Consider the following 21,285-nt stretch of genomic DNA (forward strand, 5'->3'; position numbering starts at 1 on the left):
TCTACAAAAGGACAAGCGAGGCTGTCTCTTATCTGTAAGTCTGTGATTCTAAGAGAGCATTTATTTTACATAATAAAAGCTAGCTTTAATAAAAACCTCAATGATTTTAAATCATCCTTTGAGGCTTCATGTATTCTTGACATGTAAGTGTTCTGCTCATAGAAGGTTATAGAACTCATATAATTCTCTATAAATTGTAGAGGTCTTTGACACTTATTCTTAAGATTTAAAGTTATATGGGGGAAAAATGTCCTATGGACTTGTTTTCCAGGAGATATCAAAACAGTAATTGGACAAAGGCTCTTCAAAAAACGGTGGGTTGCTTTTTCTTCTATTATATAGATTTAAGTCATGCATGCTATGAAAGTGCTAAGAACTTTGGAAAAGTTAAAATAAATTATTTTCTCTGGTGTTGTGTTATCTTTTTAATTATATTTTTGGTTGCTCAAATACTGACCACTAGATGTCAGAGTCTTGATCTTGTCATGGAACTGACAGGAAAGCCACCTCTATAGCACAGTAAAATAGCCCTTTCAGGAATATTTCCACCTGTGTCCAGTCTGCCACCCTAATTAAATGATTGTGTCCCAAAATTGACAGCTTCAGTCATTTAGTTTTTAAGTATCACCTAATGTCCTATGAATATGGTTGTTTCCATGTGAAATATTAAAGATCTCATACTGCCCTTGAGTTGATAGGAATTATATAACCAGAATACATTGAAATGCAAACTATAAATATTTTGAAAATAAATTAATTAAACATGATAAGTTAAATAAATATACGTTACCTGTTCCTTTATAGAGCGCCTGCCAAGAATTTCTGGAATAGACATCATCATCTTTCTATCTAGGTGACGTAATAGATGCTATTGTGTTATTTTAATTCAGTAAAAGTTTAAATGTAATATTATATACATCTTAGACTTCAGGCTCCATGGAGGCAAGGATAGATTTTCTATGTGTTGCTATATTCACAGTTGATAGCATAGTTGGGGCTCAGCAAATGTTGAATGAACACGTTAGTGAACTCATCCTATTTGCTAACATAGGCCAAATAGTATGGTTTCTCCTAGCATCTTCGATAAAGGTTTCCACCGCCTCAATTAGCAAAAGAAATCACTGTACCTCTGCCCTCAACTACAAACATTTCTGCAGAATGATGCTGTTCTACCTATGGTAGTGGTTGCCTAAATCAAGGGCTGCTGTTATCTGCCTTGTCCTGTTGGATAGGGAACCTGCATACCCAGCAACCCAGGACCATCTGTGCTGGTTTTTTGAAGGACTATTTGTTTCAGAATCAAAATTGTGCAGCTGGAATAATATTTCAGAACCTCGTTTTTAACACTATGTTCATTTAAATGCAACTTAGAATCTTATTATTATTCAAAGTGCAAGTGTGACACTCTCCCACCTCTCATCTGATGAGCGACCAAGTTCCAGGGGACAAGGGGAAAGCACAGCTCCACAGTGGTCACTGTCACTCTCCAGGGCCTGGGGGACAGCCAGGTGGACTGGTTTATACATTCTGCCTTCCCCTAGCCTCTTCACATCTTTGAGTGCTCTTCCCACGATAAATAGATGATGCTTAATGATGGCGCCACCATGGATGCCACCATGAGGCTTTACACTCTGCTCACACACTTTGCAACCTGAAGTCTGGTTATTTGGGAAGCCTTTAGTTGAACATTGAATTGTAAGAACACTTAATAATTTTTCACACTGGAGCTAGAAGTGCTTTGTTTCTTTACTCTTTGCATTTTCTAAGTGTTCTATCATAAACATATAATCAAAAAAATTTTTCCAAAAAACAAAACCACGTGTGTAATGGATGAATCTCAACATTATGCTAAATGAAAGAAGCCAGACACAAAAGGCCACATAGTGTATTATTTCATGTCTTTAAATTTCTAGAAAAAGCACAACTATAGAGACAGAAAGCAGATGAATGATTGTCTGAGGGTGTGGTGGAGTGAACAGGGAGTAGATGGGCAAAGGGAACTTTGGGGTGACAGAATTGGCTAAAACTGGTCTATGGTGAAAGTTGCACAGCAGTGCACATTTTACACAAGCTCATCAGACTGCACTGAACGTGGATGAATTTCGTGGTGTGTAAATGTGTGCATTTCGTCAAGAATACTGTGCAGATAACCTATTTCAAAATCGTTGCTAAGCGAGAGAGCATCTGGAGTTGTTCTGGATGCTGACTAAGCTCGCAGCCTCCTCTGTTGATGAGCTAGTGTCTGTCCAGACGCTAAAGAAAGCTGATGCTTCCACGTGGCTCTTCGGAAAGCGCTGTGAGCTGCAGGGTCCAGAAACGTTTTCTCATTGGTGCCACCTGCAGAGACAGAAAAGGAGTGCCCGGCCATTCGAGGAAGCTCCTGACAGCGACACAATGAGCAGAACAGAGGTCAGCGAGGTGGACTGAAGGCTGCCACTGCTGGGAAGCAACAAAGGCAGGGCGTGCTCAGCAGCTGTGGGGCAAAGGAACCACTTCTGCAATGGAGAAATTTCAGGCAGCGATGTTGCTGGGGAGTGTCGGGGATGCTCTCGGTTACAGAAACGCCCGCAAGGAGAACAGTGCTTCAGGCACAAAGATCCAGGAGGAGCTGCAAAAACTTGGGGGGCTGGACCACCTCGTGCTCTCACCAGAGAAATGGCCGGTGAGTGACAACACCATCATGCACATGACGACAGCCGGGGCCCTCACCACAGGTAAGGCTTGGCCACCGTGCCCCCCAACGTGTCGGGTGAACCAGAGCTCTTGCAATAAGCACTGGAGCTTTGAAGGCGATGCGGCCTTTCATCCGTGGTGTCACCCGATGCCACTGCTAAAAGTGGCAATTTAATATACATCGGTGTCCCTCAGCAAATCGGACATGTGGCAGATCATGTTTCTCATGTAGTCTTTTTGGATGGCAATATGATTTCACTCTGCTTATCTGCAGAGGCAGTTTCTTAAACAATGACTTTTCATTTGTGTCTTAAATATTCACTAGGCTGAGCCCTCTGTCTCTAGTGTTAAAACCAATTAAATCTCTCACTTTGGAGTGTTTTAGGTAAGGGCTCAACTTTTCACTGCAGGTATTAAGCCTTCTTCTGAATTTATTTCAAAAGAATATAAAGTAATAAGCCAGTTTTAAATTTGGACAAACTAAAATAATATTGTTTGGGGATTACTTCTAAATTCCAGTAAATTAGGGTTAAATGCCAGCTATCAAAACATGATTTAGCTTGGACAGTTGCTTATACATAAATATGTCCTAAGAAAATGCTATAAAATTGGTTGGATTTGGGGAGGGGAGAAACAAAGTTTCTTAAAATATTCTTTAAGTAGCAGATTGATTTTAGGATGAGCAAGTTTTTATATGAATTTCAGAGAAACAGTAGATATATAAATATGTAGCACAACTTTCCTACAAGTTATTTGTTCTTTAAAAACCCGTGTTATTAGCACGTTGCTGCAAAATTAAAATCTGAGGGTGACTATTAAGTCAATGAAATCTCACTTATGAGCTCACCTCGCCATTCCATGTGTCTGCTGTGAGCACGCTCGGATTAGCTCTGTGGTCATTGTTCAGGAATGTCATCTACTTGGTGACTGGTTCCTAAATAGCTAGGGACAGAGCTAAAGCACCACAGATAAGATAAAGTGTCACAACGTGTTGAAAATGGTGAAGTGTCTTTCTGAGTTGACACAACTATGAAATCCAAATATTTCCCGTTTCTGATGATTCAGGAAGATTCTCACATTCTCTGTGTTCAGGGAACTAAATAGCATTTTAGCAGCCCAGAACAGTAATGCCCCCTGCCCCAAGAACCTGCTAGAAAGCATGGCTTTTGACACAAAACCACAGCTTGTTTTAGCTGCATGCAGCTGGTCCTTACCCTTAAACCTTGCTTCTTTCATTTGTGTCTGATGCCGTGTCACAAAGTACACAGTCCACACGTCCCCTTGTCTCCATTAGCACTTCAGTAAGTTTTTATGAATGGCAGAATCCACAATGTGTCTCTGCGTAGTTACCCCCAGGACAATACCCAGCACAGGTCCGGACACTCCTGATAATAACTGCTCTCTGAGATTAGATCTAGTCAAGTCCTCTTGGCAGAAATAGGATCTAATCTACTCTCAATGTGAAATTTGTGCATTTAAGACAATTGTGAACGTTTGGGGCATTGTTTTTAAGAAAGAAAATGAGTTTCTCTATGTGATCACAGCCACCAGCTGCAGGAAGAGGGTGACTGCTGTGCAGGGCAGATCTGTGGGTCATGAGAGAACACTCATGAAGGCCACTTTCTTGAATTGTACTTTTCCAGAAACTCAAGCAAGCATATATATATTTTTTTAATTCATAAAAATCTAAGTTGAAATTTCATTTAAGTTTAGTTTTCAAACAGCACAATTTTTTTTCTCAAACTAACCAATTATAGACTGTGGAAGGAGCCTCTGAGCTAACTCTGACACCGCATTAATTCTGTGGCAGGCATTGTTCTAACTTCATGTGTATCATCATCTGATCCTTATATCACCCTAAAGGTTGACTTTATTATTACAATTTTACAGCTAAGGGAAACTATACATAGAGAGGTTAAGTAACTTGCCCAATGCTACACAGCCAAGTGAGTATCAGAGCAGGGATTGGAACCCAAATAACCTGGCTCCATTGCCTATGTTCTTAAGCACTATCCTGACCACCTGACGTTACTGAACATGCAAATATTTCAAGGATTCCAATGGGCAGTGACTCTTCAACATGTTTTCCATAGACGGGAAGACTTTCACAACTTGACTACATCTTGACATATTTAAATAAGTTTCACCAAGAAGTGCCCTAAGCCAATAAACCATGTAACTGTGTGGTCTGGTAAACCACAATTCTGCTATCCAGTGAGCATGATGAGGAAGGTCAGGTGCAGCCTGTGTGATGTCCTACTTTTGCGTATGTCTCTGAAAAGGCCAGTGTGGAAAGAAAGCAGATATTGGCCTAGGAAGTAGCCAATACCCACAAGGTAGGTAAATAATCCAGTAAACATAGCTTAGGAACAAAGAGCTCACTCAACACACATTTACCAAAGGCTCCCTTGCGTGCATGGTCCTGCGCCCGTCACTCAAGGGTGAGAAGGAGGGCTTTCCCTTAGGAGTCTGGACTGCGACACCCTTAGTTCTCCATCACTTACTAGTCAGAAGACTGCTTTTCCTCTTTGAGCCTTACTTAAGGATGATAATACCTTAGTCATAGGGTTAAGTGAGGATCAAATGGGACAGCATAAGTACAGTATGAGTGAGCATGAAAGTTATTGTGGCAATATAGTTAATATCTGTCTTTCCACAATGTCTCATGCATCTGAGGGTCAGCAGCTCCAACTGCCATGGCTAAGCAAGATGGCCACATCACTGCTGATGCAGGAGAGGAATAGGGGGTCGTTAGCCCTATTGGAGATGGCAGCAAGTGCCACCTGCATGTCCATAACCTGTAGGGAGAATGTGGGGCCTGACCAAGTATGAGCAGACAAAGCCTGTCTAGACTCAGCTCTTTCTTTTCCTCAATCAATGGCTCCCTGATAACAGCATTTTGGAAGACTGATATTTTTCTTGCAGAGTAACTTGACATTGGTATTGTGGCTTTTCTCTATTATGACATTAGTTGGGAGACTTATCAATGGTTTCATAAGCTGATTTGTCTTTTAGGACAGGGGTCCCCAACCTCCAGGCTGCAGACCCATACCAGTCCATGGCCTGTTAGGAACCTGGGAGGAGGGGAGCAGCGGGCGAGTGAGCAAAGCTTCATCTGTATTTGCAGCCGCTCCCCAGCGCTAGCATCACCACCCAGCTCCACCTCAGATCATCAGGCATTAGATTCTCACAGGAGCACTGGTCTCTGGTGCCAAAAAGGTTGGGGACCGCTGTTTTAGGAGACTGGGTAGATAAGACAGAGGAAAAAGGAGTTGAGAAACCATGTCTGGGGTAGAGAAATTCAGGTGAGAGAGTCCAAGGCGCTATAGCTCTGAAACATTTGTTTCTAGTTTAAATTCTAACCTGAAACCACACAGGGCTTTTAGTTGCCACTTTGTTTTTAAGGATTTTTTTTTCCCCCTTAAGCAAGGATGCGATTCCGGAATAAAAGGGATTATTTTAGGAGACTCTGGAAAGGCCAAGTTTATTAACCCCAGATTGAGTCACGAAAGGCTGTTTGTAACTGATAGTGCTGGCAACTAAGAGCCTCCTGGACAGATCCCAGTGGCTCACACCTCCCAGCTAGAGGTTAGTTTTATTCTTGCAGAGTTACCGATGGGACACCCCTCCATGTGACCTGCAGAACTCATTCCTCCAGAACAAAGGTCTTGCCACATCCTCTCTGTCCCCGGCTCAGAGCTGGGGCAATGCAGAGTGCTTCCAATATAGGAGCAGTGGGCCGGACCTCCTTGCTGTTAAGAGATCAGAGAATGGGATAAAAGGACTTAGAGCCACTCTTTGCACCAAGTCCTGTCTCCAAAGGGTCATAACTCCAGGGCAGAAGAGTACCACCTGCAATAACTTCTGCCAGGACTGAGGCTTTCTTCCTGCAGCAGGGCATTTGCCAAGTGGACGTCTCACCTCCCTCACCCCTCTGTGTCAGGACCTTGGCTCTGAGAGGGTCTAATGAAGGTCTCGACAGGCCACAGAAAGGCCAGTGGGTTTTCACGCCAATGGTACTCCATTGCCTGCTCTGAGCCCGGAGGTGCCAAGAGGTGTTTTCTCCTCCCACCACCACCAAAGATGGAGAATCCACCCCCAAGGAAAGGAGGAGCAGTAGCTGGCTCCTGATGTCTGCCTAAAGTCCTGAAATGCAGTTTCGCACAGATGAGTTTGTCAGTGGCTACGAGAGCTGCACTGGCAGGTACCTGCCTGCCTCCCTTGGCACAGCGGTCCCTCCACCACCCCAGTCCTGCTCTCCTATATGACCAGGCACCTTGGACCCATGATGCTGTGGATTAATTTAATGGCAGAAAAGCTCAGGCTTTACAACTGAAATCCATTTACCAGCTCTGGCCTTGGGCAAGTCGTGTAACTTCACGGAGCCTTATCTGGAAGAAAACAATATGACAAATAAGAGCCTATTGCTGTCATGGGAAGACCGCATGAGATCATGTAGATGCAGATCATCTAAGGTAGAGTACCAGGCAGATGGCAGGCGGTCAGCAAGCAATGGCTCCTCTGTCTTCCATGCCCCATAATTTCAAGGGACCTGAGACCACGCTTGTCTCTGGAACACCTTCACATGGCAGGGGATGCAGTTTGGGACAATGCCTGACAAGTACTGACTGCTTCATTGGTGTAAAAACAAGGGAGCTGGGGATGGGAGAGACTCTCTTTCCTGTACTTCAGACGTGGGTTCTTAAAAACCCAACAAACAGGCAGATTTTGGTCCAGTGTGTCCTTGCATGGATAGAACTATTAGCAGTATATGAGGATCATGGGTTTCTTTCTTCTAACTAGAATGATAAGCACAACAACGAGCTATAATGTCTGAAATCGAAGTGAAATCTAAAGCGAATTTTTTGTCTGCATGTTAAATTTCTCGAGGTAGCCAGGGCTGTGTGAGATGGATCACGAAAATCTTTCTCCTCTTCCACCAGTTTGGAGACTTAATGCTACGGTCACCTCTGTTGTTGCTGCTGCATTGGGGTTTAAGAGGCAAATGCCCCTCCCACCCACTCTGGCTGCCTTCTCCTTTCTTCCTCAGACTACTGGTGCCTGGATGATCTGTACCGGGAGATGGTGAAGCGCTACGTGGAAGTCCTTGAGAAGCTTCCAGAACTTCGAGCAGACCCAGCTACCATTGAAGGCTGCTCGCAGCTGAAGCCAGATAACTATCTTCTTGCCTGGCACACGCCTTTCAATGAGAAGGGTGAGGAAATGCTTGCTTCTCCCACTAAAGCCTTGTGTTGGAGAACTATCATGGGGCACGAACCCATCTGTCATCCCACTAAACAGCCGCTTTGCTGTTTTGTGCGAGTTGAGAAGGATTTGCCAGGGCTCCTTTGTAGGGCAGTGTGCCGCCTGGAAAGCCAGCCCGCCCATGTGGGTGTCTATTTAGAGGACACCGACTTCCCCAACAGTTTTGTCATCAATCCCTGCTTTATTTTAAGAAATATTTTCCACTGCTTTCCCTTTAAGTTTGTTTGTTTGCTTTGCTTTGCTTTTTGGCTATAACGTTGAGAAAAACATACACCACCTGCATAAATGTCTGTCTCCATGATGATTTCATGTATTTATGGGGTAAAGCATTTAGGTAGCCACAGTCTCTGTCTCCAGGGCCTCAGCTGCTGGGGTCCCTGACCTGCCCCGCTGGGTTTATACTGAAGGCTGGCATCCAATCAAAGAATTGAGAAAATACAGCCCACAATGAAGACAAAAATCAATAAATCAAACTGATGGAGCCTGATCCAGACATTAGAATTCTCAGACAAGGATATAAAATAGTATATATTCCATATTTCCAAAAACTTAAGTAGAGACATGAAGATATGAGAAAGACCTAAATCATATTTTTAGAGAAAAACACTATAATGTCTGAGTTTAAAAATACGTTAGCTGAGATTAACAGATTAGACATTTTGGAGGAAAAGATTAGTGAATTTGAAGGCACAGCAATAGAAACTATCCAAAATGGAACACACAGAGAAAAAAATATGCAAAAATATGTGCAGAATGCTAGGGGGCCATGGGACAATTTAGAGCAAGCCAACATACCTATGACTAGAGTTCTACACAGAGAAAAGGGGGATGACAACAACAACAACAAGATTTGAAGAAATAGTGGCCAAAATATTCCCAAACTTGAGGAAAACTGTAAACTCACAGATCCAAGAAACTCAAGAAATTCCAAGCATGAGAAATGCAAAAACTACGCCAACGCACATAGCGATCATATTGCTCAAAACTAGTAATAAAGAGAAAAACAGACATCCCATACAATCAAGGTAAAAATGACAGTAGATTTCTTGTTAGAAGAAAAACAAGAGAGGAGATAGCCTAGCAACATCATTAACTTGTGGAAAGAAACAACTTTGACATAATCCTATACCTAGAAAAAATATCTTCCAGAACGAAGGCCTAATAGCATTTTTCAGGTGAATAAAAGATGAAGAATTCATCACCAGCAGAGCCACACTACCAGAATTGCTAATGGAGGCCATTCAGGCAGAAGGGGAAAAATAGCTAATGGAAATAGGGACCTACACAAAGGCATGGAGATCGATGGAAACGGTAACTTCATGGGTAAATACATATGATTTTTAAACTTATTTAAATATCTTTAAAAGGTAATTGACCTTAACAAATGATAACAATATATTGCAGGGTTTATGAAATATGTATAAGCAAATGTATGGCACATTAGCACAACGGACGGGAGGGGAGAGATGGAGGTGTACAATCGTAAGGTTCTTATATAAGGCATGACGTGGTATATCACATGAAGGCACACTGTAATAGGTTAAAGATGTACACTAAAAGCCCCAAATCAACCACTAAAATAACAAAATAGTTGTAAGCAGTAAGCCAACAAAAGAAATGAAATTGAATCATTTTGACAATATTTTCTAGAGAAGTAGCCATTGTGCGACCTGTGTCTCTCGGTTTGCACAATCAGTGCCCCGTGCCTGGCACATTCACCTCTTGGAGACCAGGTGCAGAGCTGTCACTCAACCTTCAGATTCTTTTTCCTTATTAGGAGAAGGCTTCCCCTGGTCTGGGTACGCAGTGAACTTCCTTGTACTGCTTAAACATGGGCATCAAATTGCACCTGACCAGCCCCACCAGTATATATATCTGCTCCTGTGGGCAAAGAATGAGGTCTTCACTTGCAGCACGGGGTGCATGCAGTCCACAGCCCGACCTTGCCTTCTGGAGAGACCCACAAGCCCTGGGAGACCGGAGCATACTACTAACTCAGATCTGGCTGCTTGTTTTCTCCTTTCTGTGTGCAAAGCCTTATTCCAACCCATGCCCATGTGTTGAGTCCTCCATGGCAACTCTGAACCTGTAGAACATGGAGCAAGCCAAGGTCTGTAGGCCACTCCTTCTGTTAGTGGCATTGTTATGGTCTTTGTCATAATTCACATAGTGAGAATCTTCACTTGGGATTGGTAGCTGGATCTTCCTGCTCGATAATATTCAATCCAAACAAGAAAAGAGAGAAAAGGGTACAAATAGCAGGTAGGAAAAATAGAAAATAAATAACAAAATGATAGACTTACACCCAACCATATGACTAATTGCCTCAAATATAAAGACCCCAAATAAAAGGCAGAGATTCAGAGGGGATAAAGAAGCAAGTCCCAACTATATGCTGCTTATAAGAAATGCACTTTAATTATAAAGACACAAATAAGTTAGATAGAAAAAGATACCAAGTAATGCTAATCAAAGGAAAGCCAGAGTGACTCTATTAATAACACAAAGTAAATTTTGGAACAAAGAATATTGCCAGGGAGAAGAAGGTAATTTCATGTGCCAAATGTATCAATTCATCAGGAAGATATAACAAACCTAAATGTTTATGTACCTAATAACAAATCTTCAGAATAGATGAAGCAAAAAATGATAAAGCTGAATGAAAAAATAGGCAAATCCATAATTATAGGCAGAATTTTAATATTAAGGTCTCAAACCAATGACTTCTGCTTTACCTTAAGAAGCTAGAAAAAGAAGAGCAAACTAAACCCCCAAAACACTAAGAAAGAGAATAATGAAGATAAGGGTGAAAATCAGTGACAAAGTAAACAGAGTAAAGCAATAAAGAAACGCAACAAAACCGAAAGCTGATTCTTTGGAAAAATAAAAGTTAATAATCAGGAAAAAAGAGGAAGATACAAATTACCAATATCTACAATGAGAGAGGCGGCATCACTACAGATGGCACAAAAATTAAAGAAAAATAAGGGAATATTATTTAAAATTTGTATGTCAATAAATTTAACACCCTACACAAAATGGACAAATTTCTTGAAAGAAATACAAACTACCAAAGGCCACTCAATTGGAAACGGAACATCTAAATAGCATTATATCTATGAAAGAAATTACAAAGAAAACTCCAGATCCAGGTGGCCTCATTGGGGAATTCTACCAAACATCTAAAGAAGAAATAATACCAATCGTACACAACTCTTCCAGAGAATTGAAGAGGATGAATACTTCCCAAATTCATTCTTCTGCTCTCCAGAAGACTCTGTTAAAGAATGAAAAGGCAAGCCACACGGGGGAGAAAATGACTACAAAGCATATATCTGATAAAGGATTTGAATGCAGAATGTATAAAGAACTCTGAAAACTTAGTAAGAAAACAAGCAACCCAATACAAAATTGGGAGAACTACTTAAACAAACATTTTACCAAAGAAGTGATATGAATAGTAAATTACTACTCAATATCATTAGTCATTACAAAACTGCAAATTAAAACCACAATGAGATACCTAACACCACGACATACCTAAGAGAATGGCTGAAATTCAAAAGACTGACAAGAGCAAATGCGGTCAAGGATGTGGAGGAGCTGCCAGTGGAATGTGGAATGACGCACCCCCTTTGGAAACCTGTTAGGCAGTTTCTTAAAAAGTTAAACATTCATCTACCATATGAGCTACATGTGCCACTCTGAGGGAATTACTCAAGAGAAAAGAAAGCGTATGTTCAGAAAAAGGTTTGGTTATGAATGTGCATAGCAGCTTATTTATAAGAGCCCCAAACTGGAAACAATTCAAATGTCCATCCATACAGTGGAGTACTATTCAGCAAAAAAGGAATAAGTATTGATATACAACAATATGGATGAATCTCAAAATAGTTACACTGAGCGAAAGAAGTCAGGCAAAAAAGAATACATTCTGTATGATTCCATTTATGTAAATTTCCAGAAAATGCAAAGTAATCTATAGTGCTAGATCAGAGGTCGGCGAGGAGGGCAAGAGGGACACGGGAAAACTTTGGGATGATGGCTATGTTTACTGTCTTTAGGTGCTGGTTTCATAGGTGTATCATGCGTCAAAACTTATAAACTTGCATACTTTAAAATAAGTTATATGTCAATTATAACTCAATGAAGCAGTTTTTAAAAAGAGAAACCATATATGACTGAAAGTATACTGTGTATGCAATTCTGTCTTCCACATTTTTTCCCGATAGCATTTTGAGCATTTCCCCATGTCTTCAAAAATTCTGTTTTTAATGGCTAAATCACATTCCAACATATGGATGCTTTGCAATTTATTTAATCTCTTTTCTTTGTCAGGCATTGGGGTGGGTTGCCTATTTTTCACGCATTTAAATGACACTATGATAAACATGTTGTTACATAAATTTTTATACGTTTTCAGATAATTCATGAAAGCTAGATTGCCAGATGTGAAATTACTGGAGCAGAAATCTTAATTCAGGTGCTTCATGTTCCGTGTAGGCTCAGGATTCGGAGCTGCCACCAAAGCGATGTGCATCGGCATGCGGTACTGGAAGCCTGAGCGGCTGGAGACCCTTATCGAAGTCAGCATCGAGTGCGGCAGGATGACACACAACCACCCCACAGGTAGCACTGGCGTGGGAGCAGGTGCCTGTTGCATAATTCTCCATCCGGCAGACTAGACTAAAATTTCATGTAATCATATCCACTGTTTGGTTTGCAATTTGTTGGCAGACTTGAGTTTTTTAATCTTTGGTTTTACTTAAACTCTGTTTTCAACTTAAAAACAGGATTAGCAATAAGCTTGGTGATTTTGGAGAAGGTAAGAAAAGGACCAGTTATCCAAATGAAGCTAGCATCTGGGTTGAAGTCATGGGAGTTAGCATTTATGTCATATTTTCAACGCCAAAGCCAGTCTAGTAGTCAGGCATTTTTTGCTGCCGCATTCTGTGCCCAAGGCCAGGGCTCTGAGCCAGACGGACCACTTACTGGCTATGCGAGCTGGACCGAGTCACTTAATGACCTGTGGTTCCATTTCCTCACCTGGAACGGGGTTATGCCCTCTTATTCTGTGTGTGAGGATAAAGTGAGTGGAATAACAAAACCTCTTAGCACATACTCACTGTGCATGGTGGGGCCAGCTGCATTCTGGGATCCCCCATCCCACATCCACCACACAGAAGAAGGGCAGGCGGAGCAGTCTCAGTTCCTAACTGTGAGACATGACTTAGAAAGACAGTCAGCTCCTAATGGTCAAAAAGAAGTATGACAAGAAACTCCTGTACCTGTGATCTTCACCTAGAGGTGACACGTGCTGCCCCCTCTCCACCCTCAGGTCCAGAGGCTGCCAGTTTCTCTCCAGTAACTGCTTTCCTCTTTCAAGTTTACCTCTAATTCCATTTTAATGTGTCACTCACTAAGTTCGCGAGGGTCCACACTGTGCCCTCCTGGAAAGCACACTTTCGTGAGTGAGCGATGTAGCACCTGATGAGTGGATGTGGCAAAATACACCGATGAGTTCACTGCAGGAGGTGACAGGCTAAGTTGTGACATCCACAAATAAATTCATTAGATCTTTAAAGTTTAAGCAGAAAGACATAAAATTCAACCAGTTGGCAACATCTTAGATGTTTGAAAGGGAGTTGACCTGAACATCTGCTGCCTGACTGGATCAACTAGAAGTAAATTAAACATCAAAAACCTTCTGACATGAAAATGTTCAACATTTGGAAACAATACAATGAGTACAAGAATCTGGGTTGAAAATTTAAATGTCTAAAACATTGGCTAATATATCACCCACTCATTAAACAAATGTTGTTTTACATGTTTAATAGCTAAGTCATTTATATATTTCTAGAATGACTGAAAATGTTTTAAGGGTTTGATTGTACAAAATTAGTACCAGGATGCACATTTTAACTCCACTCTCCTTTTCAATTTTCAAACCACCTTTGACAGCAAGTGTCACGATTTTTATTACAGTGTGTATTGTCCTAGACTCTGGAGTTGAAACACTCCATGAGAGGAGGCAGAGTGAGGGCAGGTGGTCAGGACAATAGTTGAACCCTGGGTTTGAGAAGTAGATACTTATTTCCTGCCTTTGAAATGATCCATAACTGATGCCTCAAGGAGTGGCCAGGGAGCCTCTGAGAGCATCTCAGGGAAATGGCAATGTACTTTCTTGGGCAGGTGCAGTCTTTGCAAGGCCATTACCATGGGCTGGCTTGGCAGGCACTCATCTGTGTTTAAAATCATCCATCCCCATGACAGCCCTTGCAAGGTAAGTATCATACCCCTTTGTATAGAGAGGTCAAAATACACGAAGTAATTGCCCAGGGTCCTACATCTGGTAAATGGCCTGTCCAGCATTCCAGAAGCAGGACGTGGCTCAGGTGCCATTGTTGTCCCTCTCTCCCCATTGTCCTCCAGGCTTCCTTGGGTCCCTATGCACGGCCCTGTTTGCATCTTACGCTATACAAGGAAAGCCTCTCGAGCAGTGGGGGAGAGACATGATGAAGACGGTCCCACTGGCTGAAGAATATTGTAAGAAGACCATCCGGCACATGGCAGGTGAGCCTGGCCTTCCTTCCTGTCACACTTGCACTGGCACCTAGATTTGGTGTCAATTCATACTCAGAACAGATTTGGACAGAACTGGCTTCAAAAAAGTTAAGGTCCATTTGCCCACCTTGAAATCAAGGGCATGCCCATGGGGTCGTGGGGTCGGTGTGAGCAGGTGGACCCCACATAACATAGAAGTTCTGAAGTGTTGCCTAGTCAGAGGGCAACACCTGCTCAGGAGGGCCCCAGGTGTGCACAGAGACACACAGTGGTTCCAGAAAGAGGAGTGGGGTGTCTACAGCAGCTCCTAGAATAACGCTGTTTCATTCAACGCTATTTTGTGATATTGTTGATAAGACACCATAGGAACTTAAGTCTTGTTTACATTATTTAGCCTATGGTAAAACTGGTTTCCTTGTATGTCATTTTGCTTAAAATCACAAACCTATGAAAGACTTTAAGTGAGGCCTTACTGTACTTAGATTTAATTTTCCAAGTTGTACTTAAGTAGCCCATTTCTCAGAGAGGGATGAGGGACATTGACACGGATATCTACGCTGCCCCAGGAACCTAATAGACAGCTGTGCCTGACCCAAGAGACTTTGGTCTCCCACATGAAGGCCGGACAGAGGTCTGTTCCCACTGATGACATTTACTCCCAGGAAGCTCCATCTGTCTTAGTTTGCCCAAAACCCGTCATCAAATGGCTCACACCCATTTTGGCTACGAGTGAAGTCAATCCAGCAAATCCAGCCAATCCAGCGTAGGTTCTAGGGGCTCATAGTGTTGCTGCCTTTGGCTGAGCAGTCGAGGGGCCTCTGTTCTCTTCTTGGCCTGCCCCCCTTTCCCCATGGGTTCCCAGAGGGAGAGCAGACCCAGGACAGCAGGCACAAGACTAGGAAATCCTCGGCTTTCTCTACAGGAGACTGACCGACAGAGGGACACGAACAGCTTCATGCGGCCTTTGATATTCTCAAATTGTGGAGGAGAATTTCTAGAATAAATCATCCAATTTTTCCTGGATGAGAGGGAGATAAAGGATTTGAATCCAGGAGCAAGGCTGTCAACCTTTCAGAACAGCCCGAGGCTGAAGTCTTGAAACAGAAAATCAACAAATCACTTTACTGTCACTCTCCAAGGCTCAGGGACTATATTCTAGAAGGCCATGTGGGAAGCTTCTGAAACAACTTTACAAGGAGACCTTCGCATTTGTATCTGCCTGCAACTAGTGCTGGGAAACAATTCTCCACAGGGGCCCTGTTCCAATGAGCAGTGAGAAGCCTCAGTGTTCACAGCAAACTTACGTGTCCCTGAGTAGTCATCTTTCTGTAAACTTGACTGTAGAATACGAGTGGCAGCACCACGCTTAGGTTTATTTCCATTTGATTTGTCATTGTCATCCCTGTGGAGGTTGGTCTGTGCTCACTGGGTTAGTCATCTCCCCAATCCAAGTAGGGTCACCTAACCCATCTGAAAGAGATGGGCAAGTAATATTAGAGTATGAAACTACACAGTTATTGCACTCATATTATATTAATGAACATTCCCCCAGAACTCTAGTATCAAAACGGATTTCCTCAGTGTTTTCTGAAGAACAACAGTCAAAGATGTCCCATGAAAAAAATGGGAAGGAAAGTCATTGGTCAGATAATTTTGAGACTTTATTCTTTCTGTTTAACTTAAAATTTGTTTAACCCAAGGTTTTATAAACTTCTACAGCAGAACCCTTTTTAACAGAATGCCTAAAATTAACCAGAGACAATGATGTCCTATAGAACACCTCCAGGAAATATTCTTCCTAGACCTTGGGCAATAAGGACAACTAGCAAATTTCTTCCATGTTTTTATGTCTGGACATCTATTTCCACAGTTGACTGGCCATTTACCTGGGGAAGAGTTGATATGTCTGAGTTCGTGCCCACACCCAGCGTGAGCACTGTTATGAATTACATGTCTCTGCAAGGCTAAGGGAATCTGTGACTTCTAGACCTGGCTCTACTGCTTTTGTCTTTCACTTTTAACCTTATTTCATTGAAATGGACCTTAAATGGACCTCACCTTTAGTTTGGTAAAACACAGTCAGGCCAGTGTTTCTGAGGGCCTATGATTCTCTTGGCAACCTGGAATGTCATCCCAGGACCCATCCCAAGCACCTCCTGGTATCTCTGTGGCTAGAAGGGCAGCAATGGGAACATGGCTTCCCTCTGCAGCTAGTTATCACCCAAACTCTCTGGTCACTGCCCTGTGAACCAAGCTCCTCAGCCACAAACAGGTACAGAGTCTGTGGCTCCTTGGGTCAGCTGATTTCCTTGGGCCTTACCGACCTCTTAACCATACTACTCAGTTCACAGCCTGGCTGGCTGATAGAGCCATGGTCCTGCCGGATATCCAGAACAAGATCAAGTGTGCTAGCCCAGCCACCAAGGTGAGGGACGACGAAGACCTCATGACCTCCTGGGTGCTCTAAGACTCAGAGTGTCATCTCCTATTGTCCATGAGCAAGTGTAGCTGCTGCTCCAGACTTGTTTCTGAGCTAAAGCTCTCTTCATTAAATGACATCAGAAAAGTTGCTTTGACACCTCCAGAGCTTGGATGTCAAGCCGTTAATTAGGAATAGGAGTAGTGAAATGTCCTCTCTCCCTCCCTTGCAGGCAGTGCTGAATTAATAAAATATAGGTTCAGAATTTTCAAAGAATGCACTCAAAAATATTGCAATTGCTGTCTTAGTTTCAGAATATAGTTAAGTAACTCTTTGAGCTGCTCTTTTCCCCCATATCCATCTTACTTGTGATTGTTTCAAAGTACCTACAAATATAAGCATGTTTGAATTTCTGGAGCAATCGCTAAGGTGCGACGCCCAGTTGTCCTCCCACCCCATGCAGGATGAAGGGCATTGCCCTATCTTCTCTTCCCTCCCTCTCACTGCCCACAACATCTCTGAGCCCATCCCCTCGGTCCTGTCCCCCAGTCACTCCGGTCCCCATACTCCAGTTGAAGGTCATGATGTCCTGCCTACCCTGTTCTTTATGTTTAGAGTACCAGGAGCACTGGTTTTACTTTGAAGCTAAATGGCAGTTTTACTTGGAGGAGAGAAAAATCAGTGAAGGCACGGAAAGTAAAGCCATCTTTCCCGACCACTATGATGCAGAGGAGAGGGACAAGGTAAGTCTTGCTGCATCCCAGACGGCAATAGGAGAACAGGAGCTGTCAGGGGCCCACGGCCCAATGGGTCTCACGCTGGGAAACCACCCCACACCTGGACCATGTTATTGCCTTCCGAGCCCCGTGTCTAGTGGGGCCTCCCCAAGCAGTAGAGATGGGCTGAGGGAGCAGTTGCAGGTGGGAGGGCCCGTGGAAGGCTTCTTTGTCCCTTTTCCTTACTCAGACAGAATGTCCCCACAGAGTGGCTTCCTGGACATGCTGCCCTAACAGCCTTATCACAGCGCTCTCGATCCCTTGGCCCAGCTCTGTTTTTCCTCATAGACTTTACGGCTACCTGACAGGTTGTCGTGTGTTTGTTTATCTGTGGAATGTCTGTTTCTGGATGGCTGGAGTGGAAGAGCCATGACAAGTGAGCCTCTCCTGCTCGCTGTTCATCCCCAACCCTGGGGCACACAGGTGGTGTTCCACAGGTGTATAGTAAGTAAATGGACGACCAGGGCAGACCCCAGAAGCTCATGCTCTAAAGCAAATTGACGCAGTTCTACTTTTGGCCTGTGCCTCTGACCCATGGCTCTTTCTTCAGACCTACAAGAAATGGAGCTCGGAAGGTCGAGGGGGACGGCGGGGCCATGATGCCCCCATGATTGCCTATGATGCTCTCTTAGGAGCCAGGAACAACTGGACGGAGCTCTGCTACCGGGCCATGTTTCATGGAGGTGAGATTCCCTTGGAATTCCAGGAGGCCAGCACCCTCTTCTCATCCTAAAGCACCCTGTCAGGATGTCCAGGGCTTTGGGCATGAAGGACCCTCAGAATGTGTGTCCTTCCCTAGGCAGGGTGCTGGCCCCAGTGCGCTCGTGCACAGATATCACAGGCTGCAGGCAGGTTCACGGGACTGCCTCAGGCTGGCCTGTGAGCCTGAGCTTAGAGAGAGTGTGGTATTCAGGGTGGCTGGAGTACAGGGCTCCTCTCCCTCATGGCTGCTGGTTCAAGAGCACATGGATTCCACTGGTGCTGGCCACACAGAGTTCTGCTCTCTATAATCACTGTCATCTTGTCTGTAACCTCTGCAGACTCTGCAGTCACAGAGAGGTTGCACTGTTAGAGTTAGGAGGCCCAGGGTTTGACTCATGCTTTGGGCCTGACTCTGTGAAGTGAGAGAGTAAGACCCACAGTGCAGGGCTATTGAGACAGTTAAAGACGAGGGGCCAGGAGTTTACCACTGTGCCTCTTCATAGCAGTGCCCTTTGCTCCACAGCTGGGTGAATTTGCCTCACTCCCTGGTGCCCATTTTCTCCTGTGAGTGTAAAGTAAGAAGATAGGAAGTATATGTAACCTCTTCCTGGACATGGCTTCCATCAATATTAGATAACTATTATCAGAACGAGTGCTGTTCCTCGTGCCGAGATGGTAGAGATGCTTGCACTTCCTGGGGGCCAATAGGGGGGCTTCTTTAAAAGCATGGAGGCTCCCAGTGGGAAAGGAGATGCCCAGGATAGGATGACAGGAGCCAAGGGCAGCAAGGTGGCCGTGAGCGGGGAGAAGGGAGCCTGTAGAGGGACGAAGTGATCCAAATAGCCCAGCGCCCGTAACTGAGAGCAAGAGGGAGGGCGGATGGGGGTCTTCGGGAGCAACAAACAGCTTGTGAGGGAGCTCAGCGTGGACTTTGGCCTCCCTGGAGAGCCTGGAGGGGAGGATTCTCGGGACAGCTCTCCCCTCAGGACAGCAAAGGCATCTGCACACTATCCTGAGTTGTCACGGTTTGGGGAGAGAGGGAGAGGAAAGCTGGCCCCTTTATTGGGGACAGCAAAAGCTGCCCAGGGCCTGTGGGGTGCCACCCAGAGCGAAACTGGGGTTTGGCACGAGGGAGGGCGGAGACGCTGAGAAAGCTCTGGTGCTGCCTTCTGTAGAAAGATCAACCTGGAAGAGTGTCTAAAATGGGGCCTTGGCAGGCGGTGTCTGGAGGCCCTGGCTAATGTCAAGTTCATGGTGATTCACCCCTTCCTGCTCTGCCTTTGAGACCTGAGGACCATGTTTCTGTTCCAGGTGAGAGCGGGGCCACAGGAACCATTGCAGGCTGCCTGTTTGGATTGCTCCACGGCCTGGACGCTGTTCCCAAAGGCCTGTACCAGGACCTGGAGCATAAGGAGGAGCTGGTGCACCTGGGTGAAGTTCTTCACCGCCTGTCCACAGAGGAGAAGTAAAGCCCTTCTGCCATTGTCCCTTTCTAGGGAGCCCATTCCAGCTCCAAGTGCCCCAAGGAAGTCTACAGTGAGACTTACCTGACTCTCGGTTCACTGGGAATCCATGCCTAATTGTCCATGATTACATTTTAACTCTTTCCCTCTCAATTTCAGAATCTTAATTGCTTATAAAATGCACTGTTTGTCCTATGAGAATAGTTCTCTTATCCTAACCCAAACCCAGTGCATTACTGAGGTCACATTGGATTTGCTACCCTCAAACTTCCACATGCAGTGATCACAAAGAGTCTCTTGGACAACCGGTGTATTTTATTCTGTTGCAGAACTAATGCTATTCGCTCCCTCACTCCGACAACTAACTGCGGTGGCTCTGCTCAGGAGGGTCTCCTCCATCTGCAGAACCTTCTATCACTGTCTGTTTCTAGCTCTTAGACAAGCATTTCAGCTACTGCAAAGCCACTGTCCCCAGCCCACGCCGTGCCCATCCCTCATGGGCACGTGCTGCCCTTGCATTCTCACTGCTGATGTCCACGCCAGAAGAACAGTCAGTATTGGTGCCTTCGGGATGCAGCCAAAAGCACTGCATTTAACCTGCCAGCCTACTTTTTTAATCACACTAGATCTTTAAAACCAACCTCTTTTGGAACAACTAACGAGGAAACCAAGAAATAAAGGGTTCTCATGCCAGCACCCGCATCTTTCTTCTCTGTGGTCTGCAGCTGTCACACTTGTGTGGGTCAGGTCCACATTGCGGAGAGGGCCTGTAGCCTGCTCCACCCGGGTTCACTGATAAGGAAACGGGAGCTGTTCCCTGTGGCCAGGGTTTCTCTCTGTGAGATTCTTGCTCTTGTTAAAAATAACATTGGACACAATCTTTTTGAAGTAGCATCTGGTGTGAATAAAACAGCAGTTGGTGACTGATGTTTAACATGGCGCTGTGGCGGCTTGGCTGGGGCCCATCTTGTTGGTGGCAGTATTCTTTTTACTGAAGGCTTGCCTCTGAGCACAGCAGCACGGTCCTCAGATGCCAGTCCTTGGGGGTGCTCGCGCACAGAAACTCAGGCACTGAGGCTTTCTGGGACCACCAGGCCCCTCCCAGGCACTCTTACTCCCTTTCTCGGTCGTCCCCAGGGTATCCTGGGCTGTGGGAAAAGGGCGGAGTATATTTTCAGTAGAATACATCACTTTTCGTTTCTTAGGAAAGTGTGGAGGCTTCCATCTGTACTGAGGAAACTGTGAGCCAATATATATTAAGCAGATTGCACCAAAGCATTTTTCACATCAGGTTTATGAATAACTAAACTAACATTTGCTGCTACTGATGCTTTTCCATCAGAAGAGGCAGAAAGATAGAGTGGGCGAAGGGCTCTCACGTCACTGGCCTTCACAATCCATGGTCCAAACCAGAGTTAGC

At 44.3% G+C, this 21,285-nt stretch overlaps 1 protein-coding gene across 1 annotated transcript; it reads left to right on the forward strand.

Moving 5' to 3' along the window:
* Positions 1 to 552: 552 nt before the first annotated feature.
* On the forward strand, positions 553 to 21,277 carry ADPRHL1 (ADP-ribosylhydrolase like 1). The gene is made up of 7 exons (XM_039878767.1): positions 553 to 2,714; positions 7,724 to 7,888; positions 12,442 to 12,567; positions 14,374 to 14,514; positions 17,540 to 17,667; positions 18,251 to 18,383; positions 19,714 to 21,277. The coding sequence occupies exons 1-7, from the start codon at positions 2,501 to 2,503 to the stop codon at positions 19,869 to 19,871; spliced, it is 1,065 nt and encodes a 354-aa protein (XP_039734701.1). The 5' UTR covers positions 553 to 2,500; the 3' UTR covers positions 19,872 to 21,277.
* Positions 21,278 to 21,285: the final 8 nt, after the last annotated feature.

The sequence above is a fragment of the Pteropus medius genome, unplaced genomic scaffold (genome assembly GCF_902729225.1).
Source record: "Pteropus medius unplaced genomic scaffold, Ma_sr-lr_union100, whole genome shotgun sequence".
Lineage (NCBI taxonomy): Eukaryota > Metazoa > Chordata > Mammalia > Chiroptera > Pteropodidae > Pteropus > Pteropus medius.

What these genes read in the sequence shown, in the direction of transcription:
- ADPRHL1 (XM_039878767.1), top strand. Translation starts at nt 2,501, where the DNA reads ATGGAGAAATTTCAGGCAGCGATGTTGCTGGGGAGTGTCGGGGATGCT. An exon ending in GACCATCCGGCACATGGCAG is followed by an intron (nt 14,515 to 17,539) that starts GTGAGCCTGGCC and finishes CTTTATGTTTAG; the next exon opens with AGTACCAGGAGCACTGGTTT. An exon ending in ATGCAGAGGAGAGGGACAAG is followed by an intron (nt 17,668 to 18,250) that starts GTAAGTCTTGCT and finishes CTCTTTCTTCAG; the next exon opens with ACCTACAAGAAATGGAGCTC.